This window comes from Lepisosteus oculatus, chromosome 19, assembly GCF_040954835.1.
Source record: "Lepisosteus oculatus isolate fLepOcu1 chromosome 19, fLepOcu1.hap2, whole genome shotgun sequence".
NCBI classification, from domain to species: Eukaryota; Metazoa; Chordata; class Actinopteri; order Semionotiformes; family Lepisosteidae; genus Lepisosteus; species Lepisosteus oculatus.
The window spans coordinates 12,464,581-12,489,481 of NC_090714.1; the positions used below are offsets into that span (position 1 = coordinate 12,464,581).

The window sequence follows — 24,901 nt, forward strand, 5'->3', positions numbered from 1 at the left end:
ATTGGATTCTGGAACTAATCAATTCTGGAATGAAGGAATTCAGGAATCCGTTGAATTCTGGAATCAATTCATTCTGGAACTGATGAAGTCTGGAATTAATTCATTCTGGAACTGATGAATTCTGGAATGAATGTATTCTGGGACTGATGAAGTCTGGAGGTCAAGTATACATTCAGTGGTGTTGTGGTCTGGTCTTTGACAGTGTGTGTGTGTCCTCCCCCAGGCTCTGTGGAAACAGAGTTTCCTGCACCACAGCATGCGCTGGTCCAGCCTGCACTGGCCTGGTGCCCTGCTCACACTGCTGTCTGCGCTGGCACTGCTGGCCTGCCACAGCACCCCCACTCCACCCAGGTACGCAGCCGAGAGAGATTACACAGAGAGAGGCCTGATGGAGCAGAATATGTGCCCAAGACAGAAACCAACAGACAAGAGGGAGTGGAGTTCATCTCCAATAACTGCACATTAACCATCTGAATTAATTACAGAAGACAACTGAGATTAATTGATAACCCTAAAAATGTATTTACCAGACACGTACCAGAACTATTCATATATATATATTCTTACATATACGACTTTCAAATGTCTTCAAGTATATGTGCCCACTCATATTTTAAATATGGATTTGAGGTATGGGTCTTCGTTAACTCTCTTCCAGTGGGGAACACGTAGGTATGGAAAATCCATCTACTCTTTACTGGTGTGTCCTGCAGCGTTTATGAATACGTGACAGACTTATTCATGAAATATTCAAATATTTGAAGAACATCATTAGCCTGTGCGTCACACAGTACAGAACAACGTTGAGCATTAGCACAGACATGAACCTGAACAGATGTGATAATGGGAAACATTTCTCTTATTTGTTTGCATGCTGTGTTTTTTTAGTGATCTGTGTTTGTAAATGTTTTCCTAATTAAAGGTCAGATTACTTCCTGCTAAGACCTTTCTCTATGACAGTAAGACATCTATATAGCTGTTCGATAAGGAGCTAGGTTTTTGTTTGATTAGTTTGCCTTTGCACTATAAAGTGCAATCACTCACAAAATACCTTACTTATTGTGGGTCTGCCTTCCTGGGATCACTTATTTTAAAGATCCTGTTACAGGGCACCAGCTCCAGGGTGTGTTCTAGTTTTGAAACTAAAGTTTCTGATGGGATCCCATTCTTGCAATGCATTGAATAGGATGCTCTATTGTGCCCACTCTAGGCATATAGAATTAATCCATGTGGTGATGTGGCCTATGAGCACTGGGGTCACACACTATTAGTCACTAGCTACCACTATTAGTCACTAGCTACCAGCTACCATGACATTATTCTCACTGTGGTTTCTCACACTGTTATATTAAAGGTAAACTGGCTGTGTGCTAATCTGCTCTAGATATTGTGAATTGGCTTTGGCAGAGGTCATGATGCCCTGGATGAAGTCATGCTTAAAAATCAGAGTATAATGACCTCGTATTCCTTACCCAACAAGGAAACAATGCACTGTAGTTTAGGACTATCCTATAATAAGTTGAAATCTCATGGGGAAAAAGGGATTATTCATCTTCACATCAAGATGAAAATAAATGTTTACTCTTCAAACAATCTTAGCTATAATTGAAAATTGTTATTGTGTACTCAAAATTACTAGTGGCATTTATTGAAACATCCGAACAGTAGAAGCCACTTCAAATAACACAAATAACATGAGTGTCACCAGTTATCAAGCCTGGATAACATTAGAGAGCCGGTCTAAAATTAGAGATGGCACCTGCAGGAGAATTCTTCAATTGTACTTCGGATGGAGACGTAAAACCGAGGTCCTGACTCTCTGTGGTCATTAAAAATCCCAGGGTGTTTCTCAAAAAGAGTAGGGGTGTTACCCTGGCGTCCTATAAATTGGCTTCATTACTCTGCTCTCCTTCCCACTGATAGCTGATGTGTGGTGAGCGTTCTGGCGCACTATGGCTGCTGTCGCATCATCCAGGTGGATGCTGCACATTGGTGGTGGTGGAGGGGATCCCCATTACCTGTAAAGCGCTTTGAGTGGAGCGTCCAGAAATGCGCTCTGTAAGTGTAAGGAATTATTATTATTAATTGTATGGTGAGATAATATACCTTGTTTTTTGCCATCATTGTCTTTGCAGCCACCAGGTGGCACTGCTCAGCGGTGGTGCCCTGCTGCTCCTCCTGATGGTCAGTCTGGCGGCCCTGGCATGGCAGCAGCACCTGAGGACCCAGGAGATGCCACGCCGGGTGCAGGCCCTCTTGCAAACCATCCATGGTGAGGTGCCAGTTGTCAATGCCACGCAGCCCTGAGCTCCCCGAAGCCCAGACTAGCCTTTTCAATACCGGCGCTCTGAGCCGATCGCTCCCATTTTCACCACTGCAAAAAAACAGACCTGCAAGTTTGTCACCTTCTTCAGACCTGGGACAAGGGGTAACTGGGTTATTAAAAGGGTGATTTCAGCATCCACTCCCCAGGTCTGTCAGTGAGCAGTCCAGCCCTAGTTTAGGGGGTGGAGCGGAAGCTCTGTGGCTAAGGATCTGTGCCTGTGGCTGGAAGGTTGCCGGTTCAAATCCCGCAGCCGGCAGAGGAATCCTACTCCGTTGGGCTCCTGAGCAAGGCCCTTAACCCCAACTGCTCCAGGGGTGCTGTACAATGGCAGACCCTGCGCTCTGACCCCAGGCTTCTCTCTCCCTGTCTGTGTGTCTCATGGAGAGTAAGCTGGGGTGTGTGAAAAGATCATTCCTAATGCAAGAAATTGTAAAGGGTTAATAAAGTAATGTTATTATTATTATTATTATTATTATTATTATTATTATTAGTTCTTGAAGTGCCCTGTGTTCTGTGGCTGCTCATCAAACCGCTTTATACCACATAGTGTCGCGGGAAGCTGGAGCCTACCCGGCAAGCAACGAACACAAGGCAGGTTACACTCTGGATGGGACGCCAGTCCATCACAGGGCAAGTGCAAGCCGATCATACATGGGGACAATTGGGAGGCCGCAGTAAAGGCAGATGGAGGGAAATTGGCCTGGACACTGGGATAACTCCCTACTCTTAGCGAGAAATGCCCGGGGATATTTAATGACCCCTAAGAGTCAGGACCTTGGTTTAACGTCTCATCCAAAAGATGATGCCCACTACAGTATAGTGTCCCCGTCACTATACCAGGGCATTAGGACCCACACAGACCGCAGGGTGGGCGCCCCCCCCCACGGGCCCAACTAACACCTCTTCCAGCAGCAACCATTGCTTCCCAGAAGGTCTCTCATCCAACTACTGACCAGGCTCAACCCTACTTACTGTAGCTTCATTGGGCTGCCAGTTGAGAGCTGCAGGGTGATACGGCTGCTGGCTATGATCCCAATGTGATGCCTCTTTTATTGCTTCCTCATGTCTACTGTCTTGAAGTTTCAAAGTATACTTCAAAGAATATATTATGGTCACTGATTGACTTGACCAATACAGGCATTTCCCTGGTACTTCCCCCGACAGACTGAATAAGGAAGCAGTCGTTTGCCATTTCTGCTATTTCAGTTTCAGATACTGCCGGCTCTGATGGGTTTTCCCAGTTCAAATGAGAATTTAAATCTCCTGTAGTCTTTAAGAAAGTGTTGAAAATCAAATTGATTTTAATGATTTTCCAAGAAAACTAGTCAGAACTTTTGACGCTAGTTCCAGATCCCAATGAAGGAATGTTCAATGTCCCTTTTCTATTTGAATTCTCTTTCCACCATTCGTTAAATGAGGGAAATTGTGGTATTGAATTCTTAAACTGATTCCAGTTCAAATTCCACACTGAAAAATTCAAAAAGGCGAAGTCGGATGCTTATTTCATAACGCGCTTCATTTTGTGTCACCACAAGTAATTATTATTGCTCTTTTTTTGCATTTAACATGAGTTAAACTAAATGTTTTTGCTTGGTCAGGAGGTTTTATGGCTCTTTCTCCATATCTCTAGACGAGATTTTTTCAGTGCATTGTTTTTGATAAGGGAATGGTTTGTAAATGTCGCTCAGTGTGCTCTCTGTAGGGGCAGTATTTAGATATAAAGGAAATGACCTAATTTTGGCTGACTCATGGGCTGTGTTAAATGAGAAATAATGCTCTGCAAAACAAAAGGTTCTTGGGCATTGTAAAAATAGCCATGTATTTCCTCTCATTTTTATTCAGCTTCAGCTTTTTTCTATTTTAGGTGTTCCAGGCACATTTTTCCTTCGCTTGCAGCTCTGAAAATGTTTACATGCTTTTCCCCCTCATCCAACACTTGAGCAAAGCCTTCTGCAAATTAACAGATGGCCTTTGTTCACAGGTGGTCATCTTTGCAAAACTCAAACAGTTCTCGTTGCTATTCCAGGTCTCCTGAGCCACACTCAGCCTGACTGGACAGAAAGCTACATGACCCTATTCTCCCTGCCATCTCAGGCCATTTCTCTGCAGTGGACATACCGTGACGGTCATCTTGTCAACCTGCCAGTCAGCCTGCTGGTGGAAGGTGACATCATCGCTCTGCGGCCAGGGGCCGAAGCTCCTACGGCTCTCAGGGGCATTCAGGTAAAAGGGGCTCACCTCACCTCTCTTGATTGCGTTTCATTGTGGTTCCCATCTTTCCTTCACTATCAGGCCCAAGTTTTTGATCAGGCCACCACCTGGCTTGTTTTGGTTTTGACTCTCCATCAATCTGTATGCTAATTATTACAAAACATTATGTGATCTAAGCTTCTGGGGCCTTAATCCAAAGTGAGGATTCTTTCATGTGCAAGACTGGTATGGAAAACATAAATAGAAACTATTATGATTTTGTTAAAGCAGCACCTGCAAGATCCGAATTGATGAAAAGTAAATTATTGACATGTGTTGAGCCACTGTCTGCAGTGCTGCTGGTCTCCGTAGTGACCTGTCTCCTGTCTCCATGGTCACAGGAGGAGGAGCATGTGGTCCTCTCCCGGGGGGATGTTTTCAGTCATCTCTCCTCTCCACCTTCCCCACTGGATAGTCACAAGCCTCGCCCTCATAACCTGGTCCACCCACAACTCTTCAGGGTGACAAAGACGCCAGCTGTCAGAATTTTGCAGTGAGTCTCTTGATCTTGCAGGGATCTCTCGGTCTAGTCCAGGCTCCGCAGTGCTAGTCTGTGTGCTGTGTGCAGCTCACTAGCTGAGCTCTCCCTGCCTCCCCCTCAGGCAGTGTCTGGAGATGGGGCCACAGCGGCCAGTCACAGTGCTGGACAACGAGCGCTTCACGGCACAGAGACTGCTGGAGACGTGGGTCGCACCGCTGGTGCTGGTAAGAGGAAGGCGGCCCAGTACACCGCCCAGTACGCTCAGGCTCTGTCACCATGCTACCTCCCTCTGCTAGGCTAACCTACTGTGTCTGCATTGTCCAGGTGGTGTCAGTGATAGTGAACCTCACCCGCTACCTTCTGGGAGCCCCAGGGGTGGGCCCCTGGCCAGTCCCAGTACTACAACTACCGGTGAGCCCGCACAAGCTATTCACATGAGGGTTATTCAATCCTTTGTTCGTTCAAGTTCGCCTTCACTGTCGATAGTACGCTCACATCACTTCAGAAGGTTTTCTCTGTACAGACTACTCCACTGAGTTTCGGAACGTGACACTTTCCGTTTCCCTCTTCTCCTATACTCTATCCTTCGTTCCCTTGGCCTGTTTACAGGTTAACTGAGGGGGGGGGGGTGCTTTGCTCTCTCTTGCCGTCTCCAGGTGAACGGGGTGCTGCCCCTGCTGCCCCTGGCCTTCCCGTTGCTATGGTTGCAGGTCAGTGTGTATGGCGAGGCCACGGTGCTCAACCAGCTGGGATCCCCACCCTGGGACTGGAAGGTGGGTCACTATGACAACAGGCCTCAACAGCCTGCGCCGTCTTCATAAACCCACGTCCGAGTAAAAGAAAAGTTAAATCTAGTAGAGCATGACGGAGCGTGGATGTGTGTGGTAAAACATGAAAAAAAACGTAAATTATTCCAAAATTTCCATTAAGATACGCCATAGAAAATATCTGCAAGGTTGCCTTCAGCATTAGGAAAGGTTAGGTGAAGAAATGTGCTGAAGAAAAAGCCACCCTGAGTCTGATTAAGACCCTGATCTGTGTTCAGACATCAACAGGAAGGAGTGTTTTACACCTCAGGCACACATCACACCTCACAGTATTCACAGGTCCTAACAGCTTGTCTTGATGTGTCAGTCCTACAGCTGGGAGGTAATGTTTCTAAAACATTTACCACTGTGTTCATTTTACACCTGTTTTTCTTTAAGAAGAAGAAAATGATTCATGGAATTTGCCCGTTTTATCATGCGTGATGCTGAAAATCTGAGTAAAAATTGTTTCGTTTTTCCGTGTGAGGAAACTGGTTTTCCTTTTTGCAAGAGTGCAGGGTAAACGCTGTGTGACACCAATCGCTTTACAAACGAGGTCCGCTCTGCTGCAACTGTAGGTTACTGCAAGTTTAAGTTTGCGATTATCCTGCGCTGCCTCGCGACAGGAGATGACATTAAAATAAACCACCTGCGGGGGTCTCAGGTTTGGCTCAAACTGTAAAGACTTCTGCTCAGGTCCGGGTTCAACTCTATGAGCACGGGTTGGAGCCTGGCTCATGTCACCAGCCAGCTATGACTTTGATGCCCGAAGCAGTGATGCATAATCGGCTGAGTGCCTCTGAGGGTAGGGAGGATTAGTTAGCCAGGACTCTCTCAGTTCTCATCCTCATGCAGTGCAGCTGGTGATGGACACCCTTCTCCTCCAATCAGGGCTGAACCTCCACTATGGAGTGCAGACATGTAGCTGGAAGGTGGGCGGGTCAATGGACTCTGTCTGCACTTCCTCATTCTCCCTATGCGTGGTCATGGGCTTTGCAAGCCCAAGACATGAAAAACACACAGATATATTTGCCAATTCTAATTTAAAACAATGAACAAGCTGTTGACATTCTCCTTGCCATTGGTCATGCAGAGCAGTGCATCCCGAACATTTTCAGCCTGCTGCACACCAAATGACTTTACAATAATTGCACTAATATCGGCAGAAATAACCTTGATTTTGAACTGAAACTGCAACTACAGTTCTAATGAGAAATGTTTGACTTTGCTTTTAGGGACTAGAGTTTCAATGTGAAATGTGAGCCTGTTTCAAAGAAGATAACAGTTTGATAGCTGGTTCAATGCTGGGAAGAGTTGCATGAAGCTCTTGGTCCAACATGATCTCTTCTGATTCAAAAGCATGTGAATATGTCTCTGAGCATGGTTTGAGACGCACTGCACTAGAGGGTACTTTGCAAGGAGCACATGCAGTAGACACAGAACAGGGTGACTCAAGCCTTTTGAGGTGTACTGAGGCTACTACTTTGAACCCTAGACTGGATCTTTATCCTTGTCTTCAGGAAGCTATGCCTGTCTCATGGTGCTCTCTCTGCACTGCAGGACTGCTGGAGGAGGTACGTCGCGGTACTGTGCGGTTCTTCACCAGCTCTGTGCCATACCACCAGCCTTCTGCATAGCCTGGGTTCGGTCACAGTATGTTTCTCCACTCCAGAGTACAAAATATCCACCTCTTCCATCTTCCCTCAGTGTCTACCCTTCTGTTTGGTTCAAGGTTTTTAGACTGAATTATCCAGACTTGCACCTTCCTGTGTCCAAGACTTTGAATTAATGTCTAGAGATACAGCATTGTGCTTTGCATCCATTGTGGTTGAAATCTAGAGAACTGTCTCCCTGTGTTTTGGGTACTCAGGTGCTGTGCTGTGTGGATAAGCAGGGGATCCTATCCTGGCCCAGTCCGAACCCGGAGAAGGTTCTGTTTTTCAGCAGACACCCCTGTACTGGTGGAGACAGCAAGAGGAACGCCAGGGATCCCAAATACAGCCCCCAGCCAGTGAGACATGCTCCTGGAAAACTATAGCCTGAACATGATCCAATCTCTTAAACTTTCGATAAGGTTCACTAGCATTTAAGGCATACAAGTCTTGTTTCTGGTCACCTACATTGAGACCCTGTACAATACACTACCATTTAGATTGGGTATGATAGACACAAGCTGCAACAGACTGGCGTTCCATCCAGGGTGTACCTGCCTTGTGCCTCTTGCTTTCCAAGATGTGCCTCTGCGACCCTGAATTGGATGAAGCATTAGAAAATGAATGGTTGATGGGCACAAGATAAGATTTTTGATTGCATTCCTACTAACACCTCATAAAAGAATATTGTGCCAAAAAACTTTAAATATGTATGTGCATGGCCTAAATTTAATGGTTAAATATCCCCTCCCTCCATCCCGATGAGTCTCTGTTCCCTGTTCTCCCTGCAGGCCCTCTCATCTCCTGGTGGGAGTGTTCTGCAGGTGCTCAGCCTTTCCCCAGACAGGCAGGCGGACATGAAGGTGCAGTTTGATGACTCGCGTTGGCAGTGCCACACCCCCTCGCTGCTTCCACTGGGCCTGGGCGCCCTCCTGGCCTTCTGTGACCCCTGTGCCACGGCTACTCACTGGCGCCTTGCGGACCACCTGACCCATGCGGCACTGCTGAGGAGCCGGCCACGCTGCCAGCCCGTGTGTCTGCCCTGGGGGCTCTGTGAGCTGGCCCGCATCCTGGGTAACCAGCTGGGGGGTGACATGGGGTGAACTGTGTGAGCTGGCCTGTTCTTAAACAAGCTGGGGGGTGACATGGGGTGAACTGTGTGAGCTGGCCTGGATCCCACACAAGCTGGAGGGTGAGATGGGGTGAACTATGTGAGCTGTCCTGATCTTAAACAAGCTGGAGGGTGAGATGGGGTGAGATGGGGTGAACTGTGTGAGCTGTCCTGATCTTAAACAAGCTAGAGGGTGAGATGGGGTGAGATGGGGTGAACCGTGTGAGCTGTCCTGGTCTTAAACAAGCTGGAGGGTGAGATGGGGTGAGATGGGGTGAACTGCGTGAGCTGTCCTGGTCTTAAACAAGCTGGGGGGTGAGATGGGGTGAACTGGCCCACAGGATATAGATGGCATGCCTGATATCAACTTGCAGTGAGCAGGTTGGCACTTTACTGCAGTTTGAGGGTGTGCAGTAAGAAGTGTTTCATCGCTTTGAGAAAGCGGCTCAGCAAGTGCTTTCAGTGCAGGACTCGTTTCCAAAAACACATTTCCCATAGCACCCACCAGTCCAGGCACCTGTTTCCTGGTGATAACGGACTCTGTGTTCCCACCGTATTTTTAATCCTGGAAAAAATCCCCACCATGCACACGAGCCCTCTTGAGAATCCTTATCAGTGTCAACATTGTAATTTTGCAATACATTTCATATGGAATTGCCTTAGGTATACATCCAAATGCCCTGTCCACAATCAATGATGCTGCTGAATTGCAAATAGCTTAATGCTTGCTATGGTCACTGCCAAACAGTCACTAGACACCAAGAAGGTAATATTTCTACACATGGTGACTTTGGATAACACACGTGCTTGCTTAAAAATGCTCACTGTTTTACTAAATAATAGACTGCAGGACACATTTCATTTTCCTTTTTGCACATTTCATTGGCTGCTATCCTGTTCTAGAGATCCAATGAGACTGACTGTATTTTTCTAATGTGTTGTTTTTGCTTTGCTTTGCCTCCTCCTGCATAGTTAAGAGCAGCTGTTTTCCCCCTCCTGAAGAGACACTGTGTTTCAGCGCTTCTGGTTAAGACGGTATCTTTCCCCGATGACTCATCTGATCTATGGGTCACTGGGGATGAATCACAAGAGGGCTGCTGATCTAGCTTTCCTTGTTCCTGTGCCTGTGTGTGCGTGTATGTGTGTGCTTGTGTGTCTGTGTTGAGCCTCTGAGTTCATATCTGTACGTGTGCATGTGTGCCTGTGTGCATTTCAGTATAGGTTTATAGGTTTATAGTTCAGTATACTGTATATGTGTTTGTGCAAGTCCTTTTCACATCACCTTGCCCTGGCTGTACAACATGACATAAAGAGCATGGCTTTTAAAACAGTGCAGTAGAGACATTGGAACAAAGGCTAAAATAGGAGAGTGTCAATTCTCAGAAGATGGGAGCTGGAAAAAAAAAGATGTCAGTTAATAGCTGTTGTTCACAGTAATCATTTATGATCCATGTGACACAAAGGAGGTAGGCCGTGCAGAAGTGTCACAATGGAAAGAGTTAACTAAGCGCCGTTGCTCAGATGACATAAGCATCTCTCTTAGGCCAGTTGGCACAGGAAGATCATTTCTCACTTCCCCAGGTCTGTCGAGAAGAGATTTCTGCGTGCACCTCTCCCCCCATCTTACTTTTCTCCCACAGTGTGAAACCTCAGGTCTCCATTTTCACCCTGTTCAGATGACTGATAAAAGATGAGACATTTACAGTTGGGCATCAGACAGGCATCTGCGAAGTCTGCCACTCAGTCTTTCCATCATACTTACTCAAAATGACGATGAAACCATTTTTTTAGGGTGAGTGATCTGGTTATCAGTCAACTGGTAAAACACCCAGACTATACTAACTCACCAAACTTTGCATACTCTGTGATTTCCTTAACTGACAGTCATTTTGAACCTCGCATTTGAGAATGAACTTAAGCAAATGCAGGTTTTGAACGGCGCGTCCTGTGTTCTTCCTGTGTATGGACGTCTGGTTCAGAGGTGTGTAGATATTCTTTTGGTTGTCTGACTCTGCTGTGCCAAGCTCCACACTGGGAACCCAGGTCACTGTATGGGTGGTGCGTCTCTGCGAGTGAGTGTTTGCTCGGTTCTGATTCCCTGTCTGTGGTGCTCTCAGGGTTCAGGCCTTCAGCGCAGGAGCCGTTCCAGCAGCAGATGAGCATGGCAGCCTATACTCTGCCCAACGCCCCCCGTGTGCAGGATGCCTATCCCTGGCAACCACAGATCCTAGCCCTGAGGAGGCTGCCTTTCCCTCAAATCATCAGCCTGGCGGTTCACGACGGAAACACAGGTCTGCACCGTGTTACACGGCAATGCGCTGTTCTGCACCACACTGGCTTTGAACTATCATGGGCAGCTCACAAGGACTAACCCCAGGCATGTCTTTGTATAAAGAGGCCAAAATGCCACAGTGCTTTCACATACTCAGACCTATAAGGTCAGTTTGGGTTCCGCTCTGGATGCGTTTGCCCTTCCAAGAATCCACTCTTACCCTAATCCAAGACGTAGCCTTAACCCCAGTCTCAACTCTCAAAGTTAGTGCCCGCTCCTGTTAAAATGAACCAAGGCTGACAGATGTGGTCCCCATGCGGATGACAGCACTGTGAGTCACAATAGACAAAATCTACCACGTGGAGCTGTATTTTAGGCAGCAGCTGTGGCTGTATCGTTATGGAGCCCATGGAGAGTACTGCTCTCTGTGAGGGTCAGTTTTCAAGGCTTCCTGTGCTGGGGTCTGCGTGCGTGCTGCCCTGTGACTCACTGCCCGGGAAACAGCCTGGACGCAGGGCACCGTTCCTCTCTCATGCCCTCACAAGAGCGCCCCTGGGATTGCCTGGGAAACGCGTTGAAACAATAAATGGGAATTCGACTCGGAATGCCGTAATTTTTTAACAAAAAACAGAGACTGGAAATGTAAAAATAAACCGCTTCCTTTTTTTACAGCTATGGAAATACCCCTTTTAAAAGTGAACAGCATACATTTTCCTCTTTGACTGCATTTACTATTCTGGGGGGACACATTTGTTTGTATAATTATTTTTTTACTTTACCTCTCCGTCGCTTTCCAATGATGTCGTTGGTTTTTATTAGACTTTAAATCTGCCTTTTCTTTTATTGCACCAAAGTATGCGTTTCATGTGTGTGTGCTCCCAAAGGTTCCAGGATCTGAGAACGCAGTGGTGTGTTGGTCTCAATACTGCCCTGCCGGTGGAGGTGTCAGTGGCCTGAGCTGAGACACCACAGCACGAGGCTCTGAAAGATTCTCTGAAACACTGAAATGTAGAGCCAGTCCATTTTGTGCAGCTTTCTTTTGCAACTCAGTTCTGCTGATGAAACTGCATTCAGGAGATATTTCTCTCTAAGACAGCTGGCTGGATTCTACTGGGATCAAGCCAGTCAGCAGGAGGAAGCTGAGACACAGCTTCACGATATAATGTAGACTCGTCAAACACCATTTTTTTTAACAGAAACAGTACAATATTAAACCATGATACTGATATGTGGTATTTTTGTGTGGAAAGCTTTAGGCTACCCTGGTTTAATCATCATGAGTATGATCGATATGGTATTATTTTTTCCTGGGGAAAATTGTAGCACAACATCGTTGTGCTACAACGCTGAAACCACAGGAAGAAACTACGACTCTTGCAACTCTCCTGCGTTAAACTACGACTCTTGCAACTCTCCTGCGTTATCTGACACTGAGGCCGGGATAAAAGGTCACAGAACTTATGAGTGGGAAGAAAATCTTGCCTGGTGGTGGAGGAAGTGAGCAAGTTGTGTATATTTTGGGAACAGCGCTCCTGGTAGACAGAGATGCCCGTATTTCTTCACAGAACGTTTCCATTACACAGATACTTGCCAGGAGCAAGCAAGAAGCTTTGTGTATAGTGTTCTGACTGACAATCAAGTCCCTTCCTCAGTCACCAGGCACCAAATTCTGCAATTTCCCTCACGGGTTCAATAAAGTGTCTGTCTGGTGGTGGATTGTAGTTTCACCTTGACGTTGACAGTGAACGCTACATGAACCCGAATGCTTGTTTAGCCCGGGAAGAACGCCTCTTCTTTCAAATGTGACTCATGTTAAGCTCTGGGTTGCTTTTCTAGTTCAGGTTTCTTTTATGGTATTATTATTACTATTTCACAAAATACAGTTGAGCTCATACCCAAACTGACATAGCACGTTCACAAAGTGCAGGTACAAGAGGAGACAATAGATATGACCGCAAGAAAACAGAGGAGCAATAACATGACAGCTACAATAAGAGCATGACAACCCTCTGGCAGAGTAAGGGCAGCACAAGTGCCACGCGAAAACAAAATAAATATGTAAATGAAGCAGGGAGTACTGTAAGATTTGCGAGCACATACAGGCAGTGCCGCTATGAAGCAGTAAAAGGCGCACCCAGTTATGTGTTTTGTCTTCCATGTTTCCAGAAAATAAGGGCAACGAGTTTATAACATTCCCGAATCAAGAATTAAAAACATGTAGTGCAATGTTGTTTTTGCAAAAATCAATTTTATTACAGTATAACTCTGAATTATTGACAAAGTAATTGCATGCATGGCACGTCACTTTACACAGATCACCTAAGGGGAATTCAGTCTAGGACTTTAGAGGCTTCCTGGGATATTTGAGTTCTGATTGCAATTTAACACCCTCTGGTGTGTCCAGTTTTGCTCCTGCTTGGCTCTTAAACTGTGAACGTCCCATGCTTCACAGGAGCCGATTGGAACAGGATGGCTTACTTAGAGCTGAGAGCTGGCAGGTGCTGCTCCTTTATCCTCAGAGCTGTTTGTTGTGGCCAGTGGTTATGTACTGTACCTTCCTCCAGAGATTAGCTCAGCTTGGCCTGGGGGACTTTCATGATACCTGCTCATTTCTTCAGGCTGCCTGCAGCTCTTCTCGTACGGTTCGGCTGATGCTGTCCTTTCGGCCTGCACTGAATTCTGGGATGGCACAGACCTCTGCCCCCTCACCGACACTGACAGGTACCACCCTGAGCCTCTTGTGTTCTCACCTGTCTGGGCTGGCAACTTTTAATGCACGTGCTTCCGTTACTATTTAAGGACTGATCAGCTTTGGCCTTCACCACACTTCACTGATTACAAGTCAGCCAAGGGGAAACTTACTGTTGTGGTGTTACACGGGGGCGTGTCCACTGTGGAGGCGGAGCCCCGGTAGAAGGGGCGGAGCCTCGTCTTTGTAGTCCCAGCTGTCCCGGCTCCTAGATGATGAGCCACAGCTGGGCAGGTCCTATAGAGGCACACTGGACAGGCACACACACCTTCCTCACACACAGAGTTCTTGTTGTGTTCTTGCCTGACTGCACCCCACTTAACAGGGTCAGTCCAGTCTGGTCCCCGCTGTGCCGGTGGCTCTTCTTTTTCCCAGGCTGGACCCCAATAAATAGGGTAAGCCCAGCCTGGAGGTCGTGATGCAAAGTGGTACACCTTTATTTTTGCCTTTTTGTTTTCACTTTTCACCCTTTTTGTGTTACTCCCACTGCTGCATTGTTCCACTGTATGCAGGGTTTGAAAATCCTCACATATAATATCCGCATTACACAATATTAAGCAAATCAAATGCAACAAATCAACTGAAAGCTACCAATCCAAAGATCCAGGTCTAGGTGAAAGTGCCTTTTTCTCTGCACCTGCAGGAAGAAGGCCCTTGATTTCTACCAGCGCTCTTGCATGGCTGGTCACTGCTTAGCCCTGTCATTCAAACCCCTCCTGCACCCTCTGGACCCTGAAATCAATGGCAAGTGTGTGGAGCTGCCCCATGGATCATATGCTTGCACCACAGGTAATAATGCATGGAGCATCAGATTCCTACAGATCACACCTCAAAGGTAAGACTGCACACTAGGACTTTCACTGAGCTCCAGATTCCCACAGTGATCACACCTCACAGATAGGACTGCACACTAGGACTTTCGCTGAGCTCAGGATTCCCACAGATCACACCTCATGGGTAAGACTGCACACTAGGACTTTCAGTGAGCTCCAGATTCCCACAGATCACACCTCATGGGTAAGACTGCACACTAGGACTTTCAGTGAGCTCCAGATTCCCACAGATCACACCTCACCGGTAGGACTGCACACTAGGACTTTCGCTGAGCTCCAGATTCCCACAGTGATCACACCTCACAGGTAAGATTCCATAATAGGATTTTCAGAAGCAAGGCATGCATGTTTTATTTATTTATTCAGAGTAGGGTCAACAATCAAAGGTCAAAGCAATGCATACTGTATGTGGTTTCATTAAACCATTACAGCTGGTTTCTCTCCGCAAGAGTAGGTGCAGAGCGATAGACTGAAGTGGAACTGCATGATAGTGGAGAGCAGGTGAAGGAGTGTGGTGCTCTGTATCTGGGAGGTGCTTGTGTGCTTTGCTCCGCTGCGCAGGAGTGGACGGTGAGAGCACCCCAGAGAGGGATGGCCCCCACCTCCCCCTGGACCAGCACATCTTCCTGGGGCTGGTGTCCTCCCAGTACCAGGCCCGCCCTGACATGGTGCGCCTCATCACGGGGCTGGACAGCGCCTGCATCCGCTTCGTCTACTTTTCCGTGGAGGAGGAGGTCAGGAGCAAGGTAAGACCCCAGTGTGGAGTGTGAACACTGAACCTGCTCTTATTTTATAGGCCTGTGCTGCCCTCACCTGGTGAATCTGAAATTTCAGTAGTTTTAGAAATACCCTCCACTAATGTACTGCTTGGATGCACAGTACGCAGAGCAGACACCAATAGAAGCGGCAGACACTTTTTCTAATGCTGTGTCTGAAGTCAGCGCTGGCACTTAGTTGTAGAGTCGAGCGCTTGTGACCTAGAAATGAGGCAATTTAGCAGGAGGCTGCAACAGCCCTTAGATTTCCCCAAAAGCACAGTGGGGGTGTCATACAACTTGCTGTCAGTTGCCATGGAGGAAACATCAGGTTGATAGCATCTCAGGTCTTGCTGGGGCACCAAAAGCAGCGATGTGGCTCAAATGACAAGGGAAACGTCCTGTGGTGCAAGAAGTGAAACATCAATGGACCACATCTACCGCTTTCTTCATTATAATGTCGAGGGATGTGTTTGAGTCCGAGTTTGGGCCAGGCAGAGAGTGTTGCTCAGGGCTGCTGTGTCTCTGCGTAGGTGTTTGCAGAGAAGATGGGTTTGGAGACTGGCTGGAACTGTCACATCTCCCTGCAGTCCGACCGTTTCCCCCTTGACACCGAGAGTCTGAGAGACACTGATTCACCCGTCGTGGAGAGAGAGGAAGGTGAGCCAAGTCAGCTTGAGTTTCTGGAGGAGGTGTTACCTCCACTGTCACGGTCTCTCAGCTATGGCTTGTGTGCAGTGCACCAGGTTGTCCACAAAGCCACCTTGTCTTTCAATTCTCCACAGAACCACTCAGTCTGGCACTACACCACTGCACAGCGCTTTAACTGCTTGCTGCACTGCTTATAAACGTGGTGAAGTAGTAGTTGGTTGCAGCAGTAAAAGTATCTTGGGCCTCCTGGATCTTCTTGTAGATATGGAGGAGGAGTGCCTTCTGGATGCGGAGGGGAGGCCAGCTGAGAAGACCACCTTCAGCGTCCTGGACAGTGAGGGGGCCTGCCTATTAGAGGACCTGAACAGGGTGAGGTGGGGACTGGCTGTGTGGAGGTACAGTAAAAGCCTCAATATTCGCGATCCTGCCTTTTCGCCCCAAATCATTGGCGACCCCTTGCTCAACATTTGCAGACCAAAAGCGCCTCTTCGTGGGTCGCGCAAGCCCTTTGTGTCAGTCTCAGTTCTCGCGTGTCTTCCTGTGCCTCGATGTGGAGAAACCGCAGGAGCAGGAGGGTGAGTCGGCTGAACGGGGAGGGGGTGAGGCTACTGCCGCCCCTCCTTACTCCACTCCGTCCAGGGGTGGCCAACAAGCTCACTTTTAGTTCCAGCCCCCATGTGCAAGACATCTCCATTTTCATGGTGGGTGCAATGCTGTACAGTTTATGTACTTTCTTGTTTGCTATTACCTTGCTGTAATAAAACGTATTACAGTACCGTAACACTGCATTTAGAATAATTAAAACAAGTAAAGAAAATGTGCTCTACTTAGAATGAAGAGTATACAGTGGAATACAGTTAAGTTATAATGTCATAACAGTGATCTAATGTATTTTTTTGCATATGCAATAATTTGAATTATAGGGGGAATCCACTGCTTTGTTGTAAGTTTCCAGTATACATTTTCATAAAAAATACTTACTGCTGATAAATACTAACATTATGTCTGAAGTATTTAACATTTATAACAAAAATATTACTACGGATTTTTTTTCGAGAACTGCAGAATCATTCCTTATTTTTCCCCATAAGGCATTCGCAAAGTCTCCATTTGAAAGCTGCCTAACCTTCGCAAATACCGAGGTTTTATTGTACTGTCTTAATATCCTACCATTTACAAAGACATGAGTCACCCAGCGTCTTAAAGCAGGAACACAATGAGTACACAATGGGAGTCCATGCAGTTCTGTAGTTGCCTTATGGTGTAATTATCACTCTTCATCTCAGAGGTCTTTTTCTCTTTCATACCAGGCAAAGCTTCCCAAGGGCATTGAGAATGTGCGCCCCCATCTGGAAAAGATTGACAACGTGCCCTTGCTGGTGCCTCTTTTCACAGACTGCACCCCTCAGAGTAAGATGAACCCCAGCAGCTTTCAGTCCTCTGCTCCCCCTATTTCAATTCAGGATTTTCACCTTTTTGTCCCCCAGTTCCCCATATTATGTTCCCAAAGGCTGTCCCCTAAAATGATGCCAATAGGCGATTATGAACTCAACAACAAAACGCTACTGGCCTGTTCATGCACATGCTACAGTCGGGCCTGATGTGATCTGTTGCCCGTCTGCACATGGGAATCAGTGGGTTCTGTAAAAGACTGGAGGCCCTGCACAGCCCACCAAGATAGCACAGAAATCTCCAGGATTTCTACTTGCATTTCGATACGAACTGCTCCGCATCTCAAGTCATGAGGCAGAGAGATTCAATCTTTAAGGTACAGACGTATCCCCAAACATCTTGTAAACCCAAATACATACACTAGCCCTGTTCTAGTTTTGTAGGTGATGTGTTGAAACCTGTGTGTCTTCAAGGCTGGGTGGTCTTCGGAATGTCGGTGTCTGGCCGTGTCAGCCTCTGACTCGGTGTCTTCTTGCAGCAATGTGTGAGATGGTGCAGGTGATGCAGGAGTACGGGGAGGTGGTGTGCTGTCTGGGCAGCAGCCAGAACATCAACAACAATGCTGTCTTCCTCCAGAGTGATATCAGGTAAACTCTGCCGGCAGGAGGTGCTGTTCCTACCGATACACAGGGCCTGCTTGCTTTGAAAGCAATCACGTGTTGGTTTCCAAACCGTTGGTGAAAAGGGAACTGAAACTGAACTATAATAAACTGTCATTTTGTTTCCCAACAATATTCACTGCATGATTTGCTTCTGAGTATTCAGTCATATCAAAAACTGAGATTGGGATGGTACGAAAAGCAGCCCTAGCATGGAGTAATGTGACGGCTGACCAATCGTGTTTTTTGTGCTTCACATGTGTTGCAGTATCGCTCTGGAGCCGCTCCTTCCTTCCTGCTGTTGGTCTGATTATGACACATCTACCCCCCCGACTTCCAGGGGCCCACCTGCCTCTAAGTCAGCCCCACTTTCGCCTGCTCAGCTCGCAGGCGCCCTCTGTGGGCTGCCCTGTACCATTCACCTGGGCTCCCAGGACAACACCACCATCATTCGACTCATCAAGCAGGTCAGACTGTTGCTAACACAATATTTCCTATGTTATTACAAATGTTTGGGAGTAAATATCCCAGTAGGTTACCCCAGACACTGTCCACTCTGATGCAAACTGACCAAGAATAACACAATCAAATATCAATGATCTGTTGTGTAACATGCAAGGCATTTCCTTTCTAGGTGCTCTGTATCTCATAATCTTTGTGGTTTTGTCTGACTTTCATGTTGCATCATTCCTAGTTCTGTTCTAAGACATCAGCTTAAGAATTTATATATTTGTATGTACAGTAGGTATCCTATACCAATGCAGATACAAAACGCAACACTCATGTCCAAAGGATCTATTTTGAATGGATATCAAACAAAATCACAGCAAAGGCAAAAAGAAATCAAAGACTTCCCTGCATGTTAACTCAATCCTGGTAGTGTTGATGCATAGGCCTGATCAGCCTCTGGACAGACTGCTGTGGGATGTTTTACCACTTTTCCTGTACAACAGCAGCCAGCTGGTAAAGACTGGCTTATATGCACTGGTAATCTGGTTACACAGATGGTCAGTTAGCAGAAAAAGCTTATGATGTCAAGAACTCAACTTTATTTTCTCAAGGTTGTGCCATTGTAATCCTAGCACGCATTGTCCTTTGTGAAAATAGAAAATTCCCATGTGGCTTATAGGAATGAAAAACCGATGGCTCAAGAACATAGTCAATATTGTGAGGCACTGTGGGCTGGGGGAGTGTGGAACACGTTATTCAACCATGAAGTTGAATCTGATACTCTGACTTCCTTCAACAAATGCCTCAATGGTGTCTTAGGACAAATAAGCTACTGAATGTATTGTACTGAATGGCCTTCTCTCCTTTGTAATCATTATTATGTTCTTAATTTATCACGGCTTAGTAAAGTTGCCTTCAATCTGTAATCAATTTATTCTTACAGTATGTGTGTTAAAAAATATAATGTAAACAACACTGTATATGTGCGTGACAAGCTATTGATGGAATTCAGGACTTAGATTTCTGCATTTCTAGTGTGCATCAGCATATCCCCAACAATCATTTTCTGCAGGACTCTCCAACACAGGGCCATTGCTGGTCCAGTTGTAGTAATGGTATTCTCCTTCCCAGAAGGCGCGGCACACCACCTCTGGAATCAGGAAGTGCTTCCTGTTCCTGCTGCAGTGCCAGCTCTCTCTGGTCCTGATCCAGGCAAGTAGGACGTGCCAGCGCTGGGGTCTGAAGGGCTTGTGTCCACAATGTCCATGGGACAAGTGCTGGCTTCTCCCCTCCCCCCCTACCGTGATGGTTCAGACACACGCCAAACTTTGTGCGATTCTTATAGAAGAAATTGACTTCGATGTTTCTTTTCATTGTGCCTTTGACTGATCTGACAGTGACACAGCACAAAATCAGTTATCATGTGTGGATCTGCAAGTACTAGAAAACTTCATTCACTGTTGATTATCCTGGTGTATAGCAGAGGTTTTCAGAGCAGGAGTTCCCAATTGGATATGGTCCTAGTGGGCTACCTAGTAGGTTTTTCAGCCATCTTCAAGGCATGAGCACCTGAATAGTTATGTGATTATTTTAAATTATTCTCATTAAGCCAGTTATGAGGAGGTAAAGATTGTGAAGGGCTCAGCAGGAATATAAACCTGCAGATGCTCTATCCCTGAGGGATCAGGATTGGACATCCCTGTTCTAGGGCTTATGAGATAATATCACTTTATTGGCCATATACAATTTCTTGTATTAGGAATTTGTCTTTTCACATACTTCAACTTGCTCTCCATGAGCCTTTTATACAGTGCCCCTGGAGGAGCTTGGGTTAAGGGACTTGCTCGGGGGCCCAACAGAGTAAGATTCCTCTGCCGGCCACTGGATATGAACCGGCAACCTTCCAGCCACAGGCGCAGATCCTTAGCCACAGAGACACCGCCCCGTGCTTATCAGTGCTTTGAGAAGACTGTTCTTCATTGCAGTCGTGAAGCAGGACATGGTGTCCTCCCATGATGTCCAGTGCTGTCCCTCCTTACGCTGTGTATGTGGTAGGACTACTGTGCTCAGTGTGTCTCTCTGTGCAGATCCTAGCCTGCGTGTTTCAGCTTCCACCGCCTCTCGGCACAAACGATGTGCTGCTCCTTTCCTGTTTCTACTTTCCCCTTCTCAGGTAAGGTGTATCCGTAAACGAGCAACTAAGCAGCATGCACATAAATAGCTCTGTGTTCACAAAAGGTAACAAGCTGATATTCTTGTGCTCCTGTATAAACCCTTCTCTCAATAGACCCACTGCAGATTCAACTGGCCCAGGTCTTAATAGTAATAGTATTACTAGTATTACTGCCTTAGGAGGGGAGCCTGATATTAGTAGGTAATCATCCTCTCATACTCTGCCATCAATAGTACTGAACTCCTAAACTTCCCAGGCTCCAGGCTTGTTAATAAGTCTTCCATGTCCTTTTTCTAGGACAGACATAGTTGCATATCTGTCTTTGTCCAAAATCTCATACAAGGTGGATATACAGTGCTGCAAACCGTGGAGAAGCAGTGCTCTATGAGGCTGTGTCCTGTGCCTGCCTCAAACAGGTGCCCTCTGCCATCCTCTTCCTCTTTCTCATAACTCTTTTGCCTCTCCTCTCTTTTCTCAGCGTGTCCCTCTTGGGGAAGCCCTCTGACAGCTCGATCATGAAGGTGCCCACTGGGAAAAACCTGCGCTTCCTGCCCAAGAAGGCAAGAAGAATCTCTGGGGGAAGGAGAGAGCCTGAGGGATGAGAATTAAAGGGTTAAACAGCTGTGCAAAAGACAGATGAAATGTGCTTAAAAATATCAGTAATCATTACATTCATATTTAGTATTGGTAATTAGTATATTAGTCTGGATTAGTAATGTTCTTTGCCTTTTTCTGTTTCATATGCTGATCAGTTCTTTTTGTATTACTAAAATTACAGAACGTTTTATATTCTGAAACAATTAGTAGAACTTATATGGATACAATGCATGGCGTCACTAACCCAGTTCCTGTTCCGCAGAGCACAGATTTACTGAAGAGCAAACTACCTTTGTCCCTGTCTCTTCCAGACCCAGCAGTTCTTTGTCTTCTATTTCCTGGTGAAGTTTGGCCTGACTGTCTGCACCTACCTGGCGTGTTTTGGCTTCACGCTTCACGGATTCTGTCTGAAGATCAACCACGAGGCTGCTGATCTCTGCCACCCGGCAGCTCTCCTAATGTAAGTCGTCTCTGTGCAGGGCTGTCAGCGGTGTGCCACGGTGTGGAGAACTTCAGTTCAGAGAACCAACAAGGTGTTTGCGTACTTTTTGCAACCAATTATCAAACCAAATATTTTGAGAATGTAGTCAGGTTCCCCATTAACTGTAATGTAAGGGGCAGAGGGTGAAGGGGAGGGAGTTGTGTGGAATGAGTGCTGAACTGTTTCTATCTTCTCCTTTCCTCCAATGCAGGAACTCCACAGACTCATCCCCTGATTGGTTCAGAGAACACTTGGATGGACTCGCCCTGGCCCAGAAGATTATTGCCTTTTTCATCTTGCTGAATGCATGTGAGCACAGAGTGGTGCTATAGTGAGACATGCACATCTGTTCTGTGTGAACTCAGGTTGTGTGCTCTGTGCTACAGTGTGACAATGTGCATGAACCCAGTGTTGCAGTAAAGCTGAAGCATAAGAGCATGTCTCTGTGTGTGCTTTTAGTGTTCTGTACCTCGGTTTTGTTTTAAGCATTGGAGACCTTCTTCATAGTGTGGTATCATTGTGCATGTGCTCTGCATTGCAGTGAGATGACAATGTAAGCGTGCTTTGTTTTACAGTGTGCACGTCGGTCAGCCACGTACATCGCTCCAACCCCTTGTGGAGACAGAGCCCCCTGAGTAACCGGTGCTGGTGTGCAGCCCTTGTCGCTGTGTGAGTCTCACCGGTGTGACAGTGCTCAGTAGCTCCAGATGCACAACACGGCTCACCTCCTCCCATTGTTCACCACTACTCGTGCATCAAGTGAAAATCCTCCATCCCTTTAGTTCTGTGATAACTTTTTAATTAATATTTAAAATAACACTGCTTGTTACAATGGGAATTGTTATGGAAATGGCATCTGTTATAATCAGCTAGACAGTTTTAGGGGACTTAAACTGTCCCCTAAAGGAGGCCTTTTAAGTTATATGTCAAATTAAAAAGAAAGAAGGGAACATTTCAAAGGTTTCACGTGCAGAATTGAGCGTATGGTACTCTAGAAATACATCTCTCTGTTTTCAAAATGATGCCGTTTCAGACATTAGTTAGGGGATGATACATCATCTCAAACTTACTGTGGTTGATTATTTGTTTTTGCGACAGGCCCACTCTCCAGGTCTCCATAGCCACAGGGACCCATCTTCTTTGGAGAGATCCATCTGCCCATTTAACCTTTGACCTCTCTGACATCCCAGCAGCCACCTGGCTCCTGGGGTTCCTGTGGCTGCTGCCCCTAATGTGTATCAACGAGGGCATGAAGCTGCATGAGATCAGGCAAGTCCTGTCACCTCACAAGTGCAGAACATGGACCGCAGTCCAAAGGGCCTTTGTGTTGCATCTCCTAACGCTACCCTCCTATTGTTACACTAACACATTGGTGTGTTAAAGGGATATGCTGTCAGAAATACCTGATAATAAAGGGACCCAGCTGATGAGTTTTAGGCATTTATCCTGTTTCACTAATGTAAAGTGATTATGTGCTTATCCACACCTGGGGATGCTAGATCCCTTATTTTGTGCCTTGAATGATATCAATAACAAAAAAAATCTGGATGGTAATCAGGAAACATTCTTCCCTAGTTAAAAATCACACAATACAGATTACTTCCTTCCACCCTGCTCCAATACTTGTCTTTTCCATCCATCTAGAGTTTGGAATGCTCCTGTATCACTGTATTGGGGATGTCTGTGTTGCTTGTCTTGTTCTCCTGGGTCAATCCTGGGCTAACTGGTGCACATGCTGTGTTGTAGGATGAGGGTGCGGTATCAGAGGAGGCAGAAACTTCAATTCGACACCAAGCTGGGGATGAACTCGCCGTTCTGAAATGAGTGTTACCACCCATACCACGGACTGGCCTTCAGTCTCTCCCCCGCATTGTAAATCTGCCGCTCCTGGGAAGATGAAGGGGAGACACAGGTGTGCATGCACGCAGGTGCTCACAGCGGTGGAGCAATAAGAGCTGAAGTAAGATGAGGGACAGCAGATGTCGCCCTCCTCTGGTCAATCTGGGGAAATTCCAACACTTCTTTGCAACACAGAGCAGCAAAATATGTTGAGTGTTAAAAGGAAACTTACAGATGAAACACATTCACGATGTTACTTCTGTTTTTAGTATTAGGTATACTGACAAAGGAGGTTGCAAAGGCTTTGTGTTGTGGGATTCTGTCCCCTTTTGCTTGTTGAGGAATGCTTGGACAAGGAAATGCATTCTCTATCATTCAAAGAACATACACGTGTAAACTGTTTCATTTGATGATCGGTATATAATAAGCTCTGACTAAAATACAGTTGCAGAGTACAAGTCTCTTTGTTCATACAATAAACTGAGGCAGAAAAGTTGTGCCTATGGGTTACATTTCATTAGAATAATTTGAGAATTAGATCATTTTTCTCTCCGGAGTGTGTTGTTTATAACATTTAATTGTTGTTATAACAAAAAATGAACCAAAATATTAAGCACTCTGACATGCCCCATCAGGTGAGGAAAAGTGCATTTTTATGGATTTATTTTTATTCCTTCTTCCATATGCCTTGGAGATTTCTAGCATTTCTAAGGCACGTGACTGTAATGAAGGTCCAGCAGAGGATTAGTCTGCTGGATCTGTCTGAGCTCTGTGACTGTAGGCTGGAGATCTATTTCAATAATGGCCAGACAGCCTTCAGTGGTTCCTGATGGCTAGACCTGTAAAGATTGGAACCCTGTGCTCGCCAGCTGTAATATTGGAAACAGAATGTACGAACTAATGCATAATGTAATTGTACTCCTGTAGAGATTACTGCATGGCATAACACAGTTCAAATGCTTAAAATTATCTGGTAAGGAGCTTGATTCATCTCTCCAGCTGCATGTGAAGTAGTCTCTAGAGCTGCCTCTTTTCTGATAAGTATCCCATTAGACCATTAGAATAATCTGCATTTCCATTGAGCAAGGGCTCCAGGCACGTTGCTATTAGTGAGACAGAGCTCATTCTGTGTTTTGGGAAAGGCACCAGATTGCTTTTGGAGATGGTATGCTCTGTGGTTTTACCCATTTGCATCACTGCAAAAAACAACCATTTTATGAACTTTGAGAGCATTTTAAAAATGTTTATTTTATTGGGGTTTTTTTTTCTTGAAATGTGTAGTGGCTAAGTAGTGCCACTTCAGTAGGATATCCACAGATCTTTATCCTCGGGAACAAGTAATAGGTTTATTCCATGCTGAAAAGGGAAGAAAGGAAACACAACGTTTCGGGTGTGAGAAAGACAGGGCAGACAGCAAAGATTAT

At 46.1% G+C, this 24,901-nt stretch overlaps 1 protein-coding gene across 2 annotated transcripts; it reads left to right on the forward strand.

Moving 5' to 3' along the window:
- The first annotated feature begins 232 nt into the window (after positions 1 to 232).
- LOC102691952 (endoplasmic reticulum magnesium-transporting P-type ATPase-like) lies at positions 233 to 23,970 on the forward strand. Of its 2 annotated transcripts, none has more exons than XM_015360244.2 (27): positions 233 to 351; positions 2,136 to 2,272; positions 4,353 to 4,549; positions 4,918 to 5,069; positions 5,179 to 5,281; positions 5,382 to 5,468; positions 5,714 to 5,830; positions 7,424 to 7,516; positions 7,734 to 7,874; positions 8,307 to 8,589; positions 10,744 to 10,917; positions 13,517 to 13,619; positions 14,291 to 14,436; positions 15,042 to 15,226; positions 15,769 to 15,895; positions 16,149 to 16,255; positions 17,197 to 17,296; positions 17,817 to 17,925; positions 18,206 to 18,404; positions 19,519 to 19,599; positions 20,475 to 20,560; positions 21,039 to 21,120; positions 21,469 to 21,617; positions 21,850 to 21,947; positions 22,214 to 22,307; positions 22,737 to 22,907; positions 23,385 to 23,970. In XM_015360244.2, the coding sequence occupies exons 1-27, from the start codon at positions 257 to 259 to the stop codon at positions 23,455 to 23,457; spliced, it is 3,489 nt and encodes a 1,162-aa protein (XP_015215730.2). In that variant the 5' UTR covers positions 233 to 256; the 3' UTR covers positions 23,458 to 23,970. The 2 variants fall into 2 exon arrangements, with proteins under 2 accessions (XP_015215730.2, XP_069037019.1); XM_069180918.1 differs by having other exon boundaries at positions 19,522 to 19,599.
- Positions 23,971 to 24,901: the final 931 nt, after the last annotated feature.

Excerpts from the sequence above, each read along its gene's own strand:
- LOC102691952 (XM_015360244.2), top strand. The coding sequence starts at position 257 with ATGCGCTGGTCCAGCCTGCACTGGCCTGGTGCCCTGCTCACACTGCTG. Across the intron at positions 14,437-15,041 it reads ATCATATGCTTGCACCACAG|GAGTGGACGGTGAGAGCACC; the intron begins GTAATAATGCAT and ends TCCGCTGCGCAG. Across the intron at positions 21,121-21,468 it reads TGCGCTTCCTGCCCAAGAAG|ACCCAGCAGTTCTTTGTCTT; the intron begins GCAAGAAGAATC and ends TGTCTCTTCCAG.